Here is a 15,339-nt window from a genome sequence, read left to right on the forward strand (position 1 = left end):
TCCTCCTTTTTCTTTTTGTGCTGCATTGTGAATAATTTCTTCAGATTTATCTTTCATTTCACTAATTCTCTCTTCAGCTGTGTTTAATCTGTTTAACTTTTCTATTGGATTTTTAATTTCAATGATTATATTTTTCATTTTTATAGATTCTTTTTCAAATCTGGCTATTTTTCAAAGTCCCTTGCTCTTTGTATCACCAGCCCCTTCTTTTATCTCACTAAATATATTAAACATACAGTATTATGTATTCTGAAGCCTATGTGGGTCTGAATTTTCTGTCTTGCTTTTGGTCTTTTTTGCTCATAGTGACTTGTTTGAGTGTTCAATGATTTTTAACACTGAGCATATGCTCCTTGGAACTTTATCTGTGGGATACTTTGAGGCCTGTGTAGATTTGTTGCTCCAGACAGAAGCTGCGTTTGTTGCTTAAACAAAACAAAACAAAAAAGCAACCCACTGCCATCGAGTTAATTCTGACTCACAGTGACCCCATAAGGTCTGCAAGGCTGTAAAACTTTATGGAAGCTGACTGCCACATCTTTCTCCTGCAGAGGTACTGGTGGTTTCAAACTGTTGACTGTTTGGTTAGCAGTTGAGCACTTTAACTGCTGTGCCACCAGGGCTCCCTGCATTTGTCACCTAGGACAATTTAAAAATAAATTCTTGGCTTAAAGCTTTTCACGCAGGACATGCAAAAGGCTAAAAAACCATGTGACAGCTCCCTTTTGCTTACAAAGTCTTGGAGAGATATTTCCCTCTCCAGTCATTGCCAAGGACGAGACAGGCAAGCTCCCTGCTGTGGGTGGGTGTATTTCTAGTTTGTTTGTACACTGAGGGTATAGTCCTTCGGGGACTCAGCTTTGTGTGGGGGGACTTCTACTGGACTTTCCATACTGAATGGGCCCTAGGTTTCGTCTCTTGTCTCCTGCACTCCTCACAGCCATCCACATGGAAGCTCCAGGACACCAGGCTTCAATTATCCCAGTAGCCCAGGTGCTCACTCTTTGGATTTTGGCTCTTGCTTCATTTCCACCTTTGGGGGTTACATACTTTCTTACCAGCTCATCAGTGCATTAAAGAAAATTGTACCCAGTATTTTTAGTTATCTTCAGTGGAAGGATTATTCAGGGTATCTAATCTGCCATATTGTAAGACATGGAAATCTAAGGGATTTCTCCATTGTATACTGCCAGTATTCACTCAAGAAGAAAACAGGGCAAGAGAAACTCTCCCCTCTCGAACAACGGTACCTGAGTAACATCTCTGAAACCTGTCCCTGCAGCAGATTTAATTTTTGGACATGACGTCTACAGTCAGCACCAGAGCCCTCACCGTAAGCCTGAGAGACAAAAAAAATACATTAAGTCTGAAAAGTGTTGGCAGAATGTTGTGAAGTAGACCATTAGACACGCACCTCAGGGAGGGTAAAGCTTTACTCTGCAAGGCCCCATGATGCCTGAAGCACCACAGGAATCCTAATGACTGCTATTTCTAGACTGATTTACAAATGAACACTCTCAGGAACTAATAGTTTAAGTATACCTGGCTGTCCCACTAGCACCCTGAACTCTACACATCAAAGCCACACTCAACCCAAAGCCCTGCATAAAATCATTAGTGAGCACGAATAAGATTTCACAAGACAAGTAACACAAATTGCCAATAAACATATGAGATGATATTCCTTACTGGTAATCAAAGGAATATAAAATGAGATACTATTTTTCACTTAGCAGTCACTCATTTGTTGAATAAATATTTACTGAGCACCTATTATATACCAGGCTCTGGTTTAGTGCTGGACAAAATCACTGGAAATAAAAATCACAGCAGTGGACAAAAGTCACTGTCCTCATGGAGGTCACATTCCAGTGAGAGGAGACAGATGGTAAACAGGAAGTAAATATATGGCCTATCGGATGGAAATAAGCACTACTGAGAAAGATAACGTGATGAAAGGGGTGGGGAGGGTAGGAGAAAGAGTGCACAATTTCACGTAGGGTGGTCAAGGAATGGCTCAACAACAAGGTCACATCTGAGCAAAAACTAGAAAGCCATGAAGGAGCAAGCCGTGTCGCTAGTGAAGCGCAGAGTGTTCTAGTAGAAGCAATGAGGGCAAAGGCCCCGAGCCTGGCCTTTTGGAGGCACAGTGGGGAGGCCAGGAAAGCTGGAGCTGAACAGCCTGGGGCGGAGAATGGTAGCAGCTGAAGTTTGAGAGTATAGTCTCGACTGCAGGCAGGGCCAGCCTCATGGGCATGCGACCTGCTCTGCTGTCACTGTCTGGAAATTAATAATTTTATCTTTGAATGTGTGTTTTATGAGGTCTGATGGGACGAGGGAGCATGCCTGTGAACAGAGGAAACACGCACAATGTGCCTGTCCCTGTTCTTTGCCATTCCATTAGCAGACATTATCGATGTTCCACAGGAAACAGAATTCCAGTGGACTCTCAATGCCTGGGAGTTCAGTGAGACCCAGAGTATAAGGTGAATGTGTTTTGTCTACCAGTAAGTAGAGGGCGTTGACAGCCCTGAGAGGCCACGTTTTCATTTGAACCAGAATTTGCTTTGAAGGCAGTGGAGTTCTGAGAAATATGAATGACTGCAGGACCCTTACTTGTGCTACTTCCCTGTATTAGCCAACCACTTACGTGGACCGTGGTGACAGAAGGTAAGGCAAGGGAAAGACAGGGCAACCCACAGTTCCTTTTCTTTTAAACTGAAGGTAAGGAGTGTGGACAGAATGTGTATCAAGAAGTGAAATAAGAACGGGTGTTAGTTTTGTGCAGTGTTTCCACTGTTCTGGTAAGAATGAAATACGTATGCATATATAAAAAAAAAAAATTTTTTTTTTTTATAGAAGCTGCAAAATACAAATTGGGTAATTTCGATGATTCCACATATGCATTAAATACTTTTATATTTGCATTTAAAACTGGCAATGTACAATGTAAAGATAAACAGTAAAATTCATGCTATTAATTTAAAATGTTAGGTTTTCTTTACTTGTTGTTGTTGTTATGTGCTGTTGAGTTGACTATAACTCATAGCGACCTCATGGGACAAAGTAGAACTACCCCATAGGATTTTCTAGGCTGTAATCTTTAGGGGAACAGATCACTAGGGCATTCTCCCATGGAGCCACTGGATGGGTTCAAACTGCCAACCTTTCTCTACTTGGGAAGACATTAAATAGTAAATAAAAAATACCACGACAAGTTGAGAAAGAGACCACGAAAGAAGGGAAAAAGCTTTCTAGTTTTGTATCTTTAGGAGCACTTTTTTCTTGATTTTTGAACAAGGGGCCCCACATTTTCATTCTACACTGTACTCTGCAAAAAATGAAGCTGCCAGCCCTGTCTGGTCTGAGATGGGAGGCCCTGGAAGGCTCAGTCTGGGAGTGACATGATCCAGAGGATATTTAACAGGATCCCTCCGCTGCTGTGTGGAGGACAGACCGTACAGCAGGAACAGGCAGACCAGCCAGGAGGCTGCTGCAAACTCCGAGGCAGGAGGGGGATGGCTCAGGCCATGCAGTAACAGTATAGGTGTAAACACTGGGTATTCTGGATCTGTTCCGAAGGGAGAGCTGATAGAATTTGCTGATGGATTGGATGAAAAGGACTTGTTATCGACTAAACTGTGCCCCCCAACCCATATGTGTTGGAGTCCTGACCCCTCTACCTAGAGATGTGAACCTATTTGGTAATGGGGTTTTCCTGGCTATGTTAATGAGGCCATATCAGTGTAAGGGATATCCTAAACTGAATCACTTCTCAGTGACAGAAAGAGTAGCAAAGACACACAGACAAGCAAGCACAAACGGGGGACGACAGATGCTATCTGATGACAACGGAGGCAGATGCATCTACAAGCCCAGGAACTCCAAGGATCGCTGGCTACGAGAAGCTGAACAGACAAAGAAGGACCTCTCCCTGGAGCCACACCTTGAATTCAGACTTCTAGCATCCTCAACCGTGAGACAATAATTTTTTGTTCTTTAAAGCCACCCAATTGTGGTGTTTCCATTACGGCAGCACTAGCAAGAAGGAGCCCTGCTAGCACAGTGGTTAAGAGCTGCTAACTGAAAGGTTGGTGACTGGAACCCACCAGCTGCTCCACAGGAGAAAGATGTGATAGTCTGCTTCCGTAAAGATTACAGCCTTGGAAACCCTATGGTGCAGTTTTATTCTGTCCTATAGAGTCGCTATGAGTCAGAATTGCACTAGCAAACTATGACAGGAGTCATGGATGATGCCCAGGTTTTTAGCCCAAATAACTAGAAAGAGGAATTTTCCATTTAAGAGATGGGAAGACTGTGGGAAGAGCAGGTGTGTGGGGTTAAATCAGGGGCTTCTATTTGGACATACTGAGTCAGAGATGCTGATCACACATCTAAGCAGAGAGCCGGGGAGAAGGCAGTGTACACAAGTTCAGGGTGTAGGTCTGCAGGGGGGAGGTCTGGCATCCAAGATAGAAATTGAAAGTTGTCAGAAGATCTTACATCAGATCACTAAGGGAGAGCCTAGGTAGAAGAGGTTTACAGACGGAATTCTAGGGCAACTACTGTTTAGTAGACGGGGTTAAACTAGCAAAGATTAAGAAACAACAGCCAGGGAGATAGGAGGACAACCAGGGGAGCAGGGTGACCAAAAGGCCAAGTAAAGAAAATGTTTCAAGGAGAACAAAGTGATAAAAACTGTGTCAAATGCTTTCAGTAAGTCAAGTTCCTTCAGCACTGGGAACTGGCTGCTGTTTTTGGCAGCATGGAGATCATTGCTGACTTTGACAAGAGCATGTTTAGTGGAGTGGTGGGGAGTGAAATCCTGTTTGAAGCAAGTTCAAGTGGGAATGGGAGGAGGGAGACTGCACAGGTAAGTAGCAAGCCCTCAAAGGCTTGGAGCACAGGACAGCACCTGGTGTGAAGGGTACTCTCCCTGCATGGAGGGGGCCGTTGGCTGGACACTACCGCTCATTCTCCCCTGATTTGGGCACCAACTAACTGACATTTCCCAGGCTTCTTTGTGGTCAGGTGTAGCCATGAGACTAGGTTCCTTCCAATGGAATGTGAGCTCCAGCCAGGCCTGGCCCTCAGAAGCCCCCAGGCATGCTCCTCCCACTCCTGCCCCTTCAGTGGCGGAGGCAGACTGGAGACAAGCCTCAGGGATAACAGGACCTCCAGGTGGCAGGAGCCTAGGTCCCTGAATGGCCACTCCAAGTAAGCACAGCCTCCCGCAACAGCTACAAGAGCAAGAGGTGAAACTAATACTGGGTTAGGCACTACAGTGTTATTCTATATTTGTTACTGCAGCCTAGTTAACTGTAAGGCATATACCGAAGCACACAGATGGGAATAAGGTGATGCCATCCTCAAGGAGATCTGGAAATACATACTGACAACAAAACTACACACACCTTGAGCAGGAGTCACTATGCGAGGTGTCTGCCTAGCTGATCAGTCAGTTCCCTGTCTTCGGAGGCCCAATCTCAGGGTGGGCCTCAGCAGCGACACTAGTTGACTGATGCCTGACTGCCCCTGCCCCTATTCTACCCCAGGGGACTGGACCCAAGGTGGACTCTGAGTCAGTCTGTGCCAGGAGTTCATAATTGGGACTTAGCTATTCTAGTTGGCTCAAAATGAGTCTATGGACTGTGAGCAGAGCTTGTTAATGTGAACTGTCTGGGAAGAAAGAGGAAGGGAAGAAGGAGGGAGAAATTGGGGGACGGATGGGAGAAAAGATAGTGCCTGAAGTGCCTGGCAGCTTTCCAGATCTTGGGGCCAGTCCTCTAAGGGGTCAGGGACAAAGTTACTTCTTTGGGTGCCCTAGTACCTTGCCAATGTAATCCATCACATAAATAAAAGACAAGAACCACATGATCTTATCAATTGATGCAGAAAAGGCATTTGACAAAGTCCAATACCTACTCATGATAAAAACTCACAGAAAAATAGAAATAGAAGGGAAATTCCTCAGCATAATAAAGGGCATCTATACAAAGCCAACAGCCAACATCATCCTAAATAGAGATAGTCTGAAAGCATCCCCCTTGAGATCAGGAAGCAGACAAGGATGTTCTTTATCACCCCTCTTATTCAACACTGTGCTGGAGGTCCTAGCCAGAGAAATTAGGCTAGATAAAGAAATAAAGGGCATTCAAATTGATAAGGAAGAAGTAAAAGTACCTCTATTTGCAGATGATATGATCTTATACACAGAAAACCCCAAAGAACTCACAAGAAAACTACTGGAACTAACAGAAGATTTCAGCAAAGTATCAGAATACAAGGTAAACATACAAAACTCAGTTGGATTCCTCTACACCGACAAAAAGAACTTTGAAGAAGAAATCACCAAATCAATACCATTTACAATAGCCCCTAAGAAGATAAAATACTTAGGAATAAATCTAACCAGAGACGTAAAAGACCCACACAAAGAAAACTACATGAAACCAAGAGACCTACATAATTGGAAAAAGATACCTTGCTCATGGATACGAAGACTCAACACTGTGAAAATGTCTATTCTATCCAAAGCAATCTATAGATACAATGCAATCCTGATCCAAATTCCAATGGCATTTTTTAATGAAATGAAGAAACAAATCACCAACTTCATATGGAAAGGGAAGAGGCCCCAGATAAGTAAAGCATTACTGAAAAAGAAGAACAAAGTGGGGGGCCTCACACTACCTGATTTTAGAACCTGTCATACTACCATGGTAGTCAAAATAGCCTGGTACTGGTACAACAACAGATACGTAGACTAATGAAACAGAATTGAGAATCCAGACATGAATTCAACCACCTATGAGCAGCTGATACTTGACAAAGGCCCGAAGTCCATTAACTGGGGAAAAGGCAGTCTCTAACAAATGGTGCTGGTATAACTGGATATCCATCAGCAAAAAAATGAAATAAGACCCTTACCTCACACCATGCACAAAAACTAACTCAAAATGGATCAAAGATCTAAATATAAAATCTAAAACAATAAGGATCATTTTAGAAAAAATAGGGACAACACTACGAGCCCTAATACATGGCATAAACAGAATACAAAACATTACTAACTATGCACAAACACCGGAGGAGAAACTAGATAACTGGGAGCTCCTAAAAATCAAACACTTATGCTCATCCAAAGACTTCACCAAAAGAATAAAAAGACAGCCTACAGACTGGGAAAAAATTTTGGGCTACAACAAATTCGATCAGCATCTAATCTCTAAAATCTAAAAGATACTGCAACACCTCAATAACGAAAAGACAAATAACCCAATTAAAAAATGGGCAAAGGATATGAATGGGCACTTCGCCAAGGAAGTACGGCTAACAGATACATGAAGAAAGGCTCACGATCAGTAACCATTGGAGAAATGCAATCAAAACTACAATGAAATACCATCTCACTCCAACAACGGCAGCATTAACTCAAAAAACACAAAATAATAAATGTTGGAGAGGTTGTGGAGAGACTGGAACACTTATACACTGCTGGTGGGAATATAAAATAGCACAACCACTTTGGAAATCAATTTGGTGTTTCCTTAAAAGACTAGAAATAGAAGTACCATATGATCCAGCAATCCCACTCCTTGGAATATATCCTAGAGAAACAAGAGTCCTCACATGAATAGATACATGCACATCCATGTTCACTGCAGCACTGTTCATAATAGCAAAAAGATGGAAATAACCTATGTGCCCACCAACAGATGAATGGATAAACAAATTATGGTATGTTCACACAATGGAATATTACTCAACAATAAAGAACAATGATGAATCCGTGAAACATCTCATAACATGGATGAGTCTGGGAGGCATTATGCTGAGTGAAACTAGTCAGTCGCAAAAGGGCAAATATTGTATGAGCTCACCATTGTAAGAACTCAAGAAATGGTTTAAACGCAGAAGGAAATATTCTTCGATGGTTATAAGGGTGGGGAGGGAGGGAGAAGGCTATTCACTAACTAGATAGTAGAGTTATCTTAGATAAAGGGAAGGACAACACACAATATAGGAGAAGTCTAAAAAAGCTAAGAAGTTTCCTGAATACAACGAAACACTTCAAGGGACAGAGTACCAGGGGTGGGAGTCTGGGGACCATAGTTACAGGGGACATCTAGAGCAACTGGCAAAACAAAGTTTATTAAGAAAATGTTCTGCAACCCACTTTGGTGAATGGCGTCTGGGGTCTTAAAAGTTAGCAAACGACCATCTAAGGTGCATTAATTGGTCCCAACCTGCCTGGAGCAAAGGAGAATGAAGAACACCAATGACACAAGGGAAATATCAGCACGAGATAGAAAGGGCCACATAAACCAGAGATTCCATCAGCCTGAGACCAGAAGAAGTAGATGGTGCCTGGCTACCACCAGTGATTGCCCTGATAGGGAACACAACAGAGAGTCCTTGACAGAGCAGGGGAAAAGTGGGATGCAGAACTCAAATTCTAGCAAAAAGACCAGACTTAACAGTCTGACTGGGACTGGAGGGATGCCAGAAGACACAGCCCCTGGACTCTCTGTTAGTCCAAAACTAAAACTATTCCCCAAGTCAACTTTTTAGACAAAGATTAGACTGGACTGTAAGACATTAAATGATTCTTGTGAAGAGTGCGCTTCTTAGCTCAAGTACATACATGAGACTAAATGAGCAGCTCCTGTCTGGAGGCGAGATGAGAAGGCAGAGAGGAACAGGAGCTGGTCGAATGGACATGGGAAATACAGGGTGGAAAGGAGGAATGGGCTGTCACATTATAGGGATAGCAGCTAGGGCCACATAACAACGTGTGTATAAATTTTTGTATGAGAAACTAACCCGATATGTAAATTTTCACTTAAAGCACAATAAAAAAAAGAAGCTTCATTGCAGAGCCATTCATAACCGTAAAAACCAAAAACAAACTAAATGCCACAAATGTGGGACTGGCTATTTATTCACTCAACAAATAATGACTGAGCACTTACTATGTGCCAGGCACCGTGCTAGCTGCTGAGAATACATCAGCAAACAAACCAGCCCAAGCCTCTGCACTCATGAAGCTGACAGTCTAATGGAGAGAGAGGGACCGTGCTCGTATAAACACAGGAATACACAATGTCTGACTAGGAGAATGAGAAGAGCCAGGGAGAGCCCCAACAAGGGGCACAAAGGCCCTAAGAGGGAGCAGATCTGCATTGTTTCAAGGTCAGAAAGAAAGCAACTGTGGCTGAAGGAGAGCAATGGTGAGATGAAGTGGAGAGGATGCAAGAGCTGGCTCACGTGACTGAGTGGTTCAATAAAGCAAAGGACCCGGGGCAGTTCGTGGTATCAAGAATGTCAGGGAGGTGAGCATGGATGGGCTCGAAGAGATGTCCACGAGGTGAGGTGAGAAAAGCAGGCAAAGAGAAGCATTTACGATGTGCTCCTCAAATCTACATGCTCCCTGCGTCCCTCCCAACTGCCTCCGCTTCCTGACCTCACTCTCTCCCACATTCGCACCACCACCAGCCCTCTCCCAGCTGCCCGTGGGTTTGATTCCATTGTCTTCTGACAGCCCCCTGCACCTTGGCTTCATGGCCCTGGGTCTGGTTTTAAATTATACACAAGTAAAGTGTGTGTGTATGTTAGTTTCTCTTTCCCTCCCGTGACAGCAGATCTATGAGGGCAAGAACGACAACTTTCATTACCCACGGATTCTCCTGTGCTAGGCTCCTAGAAAGTACTCAACACACTCTTGCTAAATGAATAAACAAATGAAGGCACCTGTCCAGACTCTGCTCTATCATTTCACTTCCTGAAGGAACAGAAACATCGGCAGCAGGAGCTCTGTGTCTAGTCAACTTTGTGTGAGACGAAATGATTCCACTTGTGGAATGCTGGGACTACACGAGCAACACCCTCTTCGGCTCTGGGTCCCACCTGCTTACCACACTGGGTATTAGGTACCCTGTTCCTCAGGACTCACTCGCAAAAAGGACTGCTTCTCACCACAGGCTTTGCATGTCCACTTGAGACTCTTTTTCATCTACAAAAAAATTTCAGAAATATAGCTAATTATTTAAAACATGGTGGAACTGGGGCAGAAATAATAAAAAAGAGATCAATGGGAAAGAGAGTCCAGAAACAAACTGACACATAAATGAAAATTTAGTGTATTAAAAAGGCAGTATTTTAAGAGTGAGAAAAAGCAGACTAATTTGTGCCACTGGAAAAATTGGCTACACATATGAAACCAAATCAAGTTAGATCTCTGCCACTAATTTCTCGAACATGTTCTAGAAATTAAAGATAAATGGAAGGATGCAGACCCCAAATTCTCCTAAGACCAGACTTAGTGGTCTGACTGAGACTAGGAGGACCCCAGTGGTCATGGCCCCCAGACCCTCTGTTGGCCCAGGACAGGAACCATTCCTGAAGCCAACTCTTCAGACATGGGTTGGACTGGACAATGGGCTGGAGAGGGATGCTGGTGAGGAGTGAGCTTCTTGGATCAGGTGGGCACTTGAGACTATGCTGGCATCTCCTGCCTGGAGTGGAGATGAGAGGGTGGAGGGGGTTAGAAGCTGGCGAAATGGACACGAAAAGAGAGAGTGGAGGGAGAGTGCAGGTCACATTAGGGGGAGAATAATTGGGAGTGTGTAGCAAGGTGTATATGGGTTTTTGTGTGAGAGACTGACATGATTTGTAAACTTTCACTTAGAGCACAATAAAAATTATAAAAAAAAGATAAATGGAAATCACCTACATTTGAAAAGTATTATACATATATAATCTAGCATATGTTTTCATGGTCATTTACACCTTTATGAAAAAGTGATTTGAAACAAAAAAAAAGGAAGTTAATTAAATTTCCTAACATATAAATTTGATGCTTGATAAACTCAACTAGATGGGTTTGCCCTTAACACAACAAAATGTCTTGAACCCAGCTTCAAACCAGGAGAATCACAAGCATTCTCATGAAAGCCAAGAACAACCTACCCAAAAAATCCATTACCACAGAGTCAATTCCGACTCATAGCAACCCTATAGGACAGTGTAGAACTGCCCCATAGGGTTTCCAAGTGGCAGCTGGTGGATTCAAACTACTGACCTTTTGGAGAGCAGCCGTAGCTCTTAACCACTGTGCCACCAGGACTCCAAGAACAAGCCAAGGAGGCTCCCCCCCACCCCTTATTATTAACCATTTTTTCTGGATGAACTAGCCAATGGAATTAGAAAACAGGAAGCAACAATAAGAGATCTAAAAGTTGGAAAGGAGGAAAAAGAACTATCATTATTTGCAAATGATATGATTTTTCACCTGAGAACCCAAGAGAATCAAATGAAAAACTGCTAAAAGCAGCAACACAACACAATCCAATACAGTGGCTTCGTAAAAAAATAATTAATATACCTGTTATACATTGAATTGTATCCCCCCAAAATGTGTGTCAATTGTGCTAGGCCATGAGTCCCAGTACTGTGCGGTTCCTCTCCATTTTGTGATCTGGTGTAATTATCCTATGTGTTGTAAATCCTAACCTATAGTGGGAGCCTTGGTGGCACAGTGGTTAAGAGCCTGGCTGTTAACCAAAAGGTCAGCAGTTCAAATCCACCAGCCACTCCTTGAAAATCTTATGGGGCAATTCTACTCTGTCCTGTAGGGTTGCTAGGAGTCGGAATCCACTTGAAGGCAACAAATTTTAGAGTTTTACAATGTTAATGAGGCAGGATTAGAGGCAGTTATATTAATGAGGCAGGACACAATCTACAGGATTAGGTTATATTTTCAATTTCTTTTGACCTATAAAAGAGAGAAGTGAACAGAGACGAGAGGGACCTCATTACCACAAAGCAAGAAGAACCAGGAGCAGAGTGTGTCCTTTGGATCCAGGGTCCCTGCACTGAGAAACTCCTAGACCAGGGGAAGACTGATGACAAGGACCTTCCCCCAGAGCCTGACAGAGAGAGAAAGCCTTCCCCTAGAGCTGGTGCCCTGAATTTGGACTTCTAGCCTCCTAAACTGTAAAAGAATAAATTTCTTTTTGTTAAAGCCATCCACTTGCAGTAGTTCTGTTCTAGCAGCAGTAGATAACTAAGAAAATACCTTCAAAAATTAATATTTTTATACTTGCTATATTTTATAATTTATATATGCAAACATCTAGTCAGAAGAGATAACGGAAGAAATGAGTCCATTTATAATAGCAACAATGAAAATGTTACCAAGGGTCACCCAAATTGGAAGAAATGGGATGAAATATGCTCAACATCACAAAAACATCTAAATTAATACATATAAACTGATGTGGTTAATATGATTCTAATCAAATATCATCAGGTTTTGGGGGGGAATTACCCAAAGAGACTCGAAGAACGAGCAGCATCTACTAAAAATTTATGTGGGTATATTCTACGCATAGCAATTGTACTCCTCAGCATCTACCTTCAAATACTAGATAAATGCTAAGTATTTTCTATAGGTACATATGCAAATAAGAAATGCATTAAAAAAAAAGAGGTTTGGAAAGACAATCACTGATAGCTGGCTATCTCTGGGGAGCTGGAGAGAGATAATATGGTGTAACAGGATCTTTGCAATTGCACAGCCCTGGCTCTACCATGTATTAGATGGAGAAACCATTTGATTTCTCTGGATTTCAGTTTTCTCATATCTATAAAATGGCAATAGTGCCTAACTCATATGTTGCTGAAATTAGGTGAGATGTGTGAAGCTGGTGCAAAGGAGATGTGCAACTAAATTAACTTCCTTATTTTTTTTCTGGGGGGGGGATTTCAAATCACTTTTTCATACAGTCGTAAATGACCATGAGAATATACACTAGATTACGTATGTGTAATATTTTTTAAATGTGATTTCCATTTATCTTCAAATTCTAGAACACAGTCCATAAAAAGGAAATAAATAAAAATTTCTGAGCCCTTAAAACGTTGTTTTGTGCTGTGGAGTTAATTCTGACTCATAGAGACCCTATAGGACAGGGTAGAACTGCCCTGCCCCATAGGGTCTCCTAGGCTGTGATCTTTACGGAAGCAGACTGTCACATCTCTTTCTTCAGGAGTGACTGGTAGGTTGGACCCCCCCTCCCCCCCTTTGAGTTAGCAGCCAAGCACTTAACCACTGCATTATCAGGGCTCCTTCAGCCTCTAAAATAGCCCTGACAAAGTCTCAACATTAAATGGAAGCTTACAGGTGCAAATTCAGCATCTCACTGAGTTTTTTACATACGTTTTAAAGAAGTTTGATGCTATCCTTTCTCAGGGCACAGCAGGTTAGAAGCAGATAACTAGGAAGAAGACAAGACTGACAGAAGCAGACAAATAGACAGCAGTGTAGGTGACTGCCAGCAGGGAGACAGAAGCGGTCCAGAAAAGAATAGGTTAAATGACATCCTCCATCTTGTGTTTTGTAAGTCAGGAAAGCAAATTCGTTTCAGCAATATCTATTATCCTATTAGGAGGCCCAGGGTGGTGCAAACAGTTAACACACTTGGCTGCTAACTGAAAGGTTAGTGATTCCAGTTTACCCAGAGGCACCTCCGAAGAAAGACCTGGCTATCTACACTTGAAAATCTGCCATTGAAAACTTCCGTGGTGACACACATGGAGTCACCAAGAGTCAGAATCGACTGGACGCAACCGGCACTGGTGGTGGATTATCCTGTTTAAAATACTCAAGGCCTCTTTTGTTTCTGCTCTGGAGGGAAGGCATGGAGTTCCTCCCCCGCGGACAGACAGCGCAGAGGCAATGAACACCACCAGGGGGCGGCCAGGCGCTGACCAGTGATTATTTTAGTAGCAAGTCCACATTTCCTTCTCTGGTTTTATTTTTTTAAAACTGTCATCTCCCTGTTTTTCAAATTGAGGAGATACTTTGGGGACTACGCTCTGGATAAAGGAAGCTGTTGTCAACCTGGTTTCCCCAACTATCTGCTAAAACTCACGAGAGACCACCTCCCCTGAAACCATTACTCTCTGGCTTCTACATATCGTCAAAAAAAAAAAAAAAAAAGCAAGAAGAAAAAAAGCCCAAACAACGTTGAGTGGAATCGACACCAATACAGCCCAGTCCTCGGCGCAGTCACTGTCACTTTCCTGGGCCTCAGGGACACCCCGCAACCGCACGAGGTGGCGCCCGCGCTGGGGGTAGGGTATGGGCAGGACGCGGGGCGGAGGCCTCGGCCTCCGTGGTCCCTCCAGTCCCGCCCGTCGTTCCCGCACCCGGAGACGGGGAGCCCGGTGCCCGACTCACCTGGTGCGCCTGGAAGAGACGGCAGCTGCAACACCGCAGGACCCGCGCTGGCTGAGGCGGCGCCATCGCGGCCTCAGATCCCGCCTTGGCCGCGGCCCGCCCGGCCCCGCCCCTTTTCCGGCCCCGCCCCTTTTCCGGGCCCGGCCCTGCCCGGCCGACTCGCGCTCGGCCCTTCTAGCCTCAGGCTCACCCTCGGTGGTCGGCGGGGCACTTCCGGCTGCAGGATGACACCGGCGTTCCGCACAGCTGCTAGTCGGGTGTGGTCATGGGTTCGGATTGACCCAGTCTGGACTCGGTCTTTGACCGCAGGCCAGTTCCTGTCTTTCTAAGCCGGGCTGGCTGGGAGGATTGAAGTTGCAAGGGGGTCCTTCTGCTGTCCCACCGTTCATTCCCTCGATTTCTGCTTCCAGTCGCTCAGGAGGGCAGCCTTCCCTGGCCACGCCCTGGGGCTCGGGTTGGAATTGGCAGGACACCTGAGCAGAGGTGGTCAGTTAGCCTTTGGGCCGGAGCCCGAAGAACCGACCATCCCAGGGGAACACTGAGATCACCATACCCACGCTTCCCAGAGAGGAAGATAGAGAAGGGGGGCAGAGGGAAAGGAACAGCCCCACTCTGGAAGGTGGAGGAGAGAGGGATATTCACTCCTTTCTCAACCGCCCGGGACCCTGAGGCAGCCAGGAGGAGACATAGAGGTCACATGTGCCTGACATGAAATCATCCACAACCACATTAGCAAACAAACGCAGCCTACGTAAACCGTATTCTGCTGATGAAAGTACAAAGATTTTTTTTAAAAAAGGTAACGCCCAATTCTAGCAAGGATGTGATGAAAGAGGGTAACCAACTCATAAGGTGTTGGTGGAGCCGTGAAATGGACAAAACATTATGGAAAGCAATCCGGCGATTATCTATTCTAAGAAGATAATCTGAATCACCCAGATTTATTTTAATAATATTATCACTAATAGCTAATTAATAATAATACTTTATTACTAGCTTAAAGGACCTGGCAGTGTACTTCTAAAAAAACTGGCTAGCGAAAACCTTAGGAATAGCAGCAGAACATGGTCTGATCTAGTGCTGGAAGATAAGCC

At 44.0% G+C, this 15,339-nt stretch overlaps 1 protein-coding gene across 5 annotated transcripts in view; it reads right to left on the reverse strand.

Annotated features, from left to right (window-relative positions):
- Positions 1-14,949, reverse strand: part of MRNIP (MRN complex interacting protein) — a 21,573-nt gene extending 6,624 nt beyond the window's left edge. For 2 of the 5 annotated variants that reach the window (XM_010593230.3, XM_064279282.1), the window contains exons 1-3: positions 14,246-14,340; positions 9,956-10,015; positions 1,251-1,339 (exon numbers count right to left, since the gene is read on the reverse strand). In XM_010593230.3, the coding sequence (XP_010591532.1) occupies positions 1,251-1,339; positions 9,956-10,015; positions 14,246-14,311 (215 nt within the window). In that variant the 5' untranslated portion in view covers positions 14,312-14,340. Of the gene's footprint in view, positions 1-1,250; positions 1,340-9,955; positions 10,016-14,245; positions 14,341-14,435 lie in introns of those variants that run through there. The other 3 variants (XM_064279280.1, XM_064279279.1, XM_064279281.1) reach the window with 3 other exon arrangements.
- Between the last annotated feature and the right edge of the window lie 390 nt (positions 14,950-15,339).

The sequence above is a fragment of the Loxodonta africana genome, chromosome 2 (genome assembly GCF_030014295.1).
Source record: "Loxodonta africana isolate mLoxAfr1 chromosome 2, mLoxAfr1.hap2, whole genome shotgun sequence".
In the NCBI taxonomy this organism is placed as follows: Eukaryota; Metazoa; Chordata; class Mammalia; order Proboscidea; family Elephantidae; genus Loxodonta; species Loxodonta africana.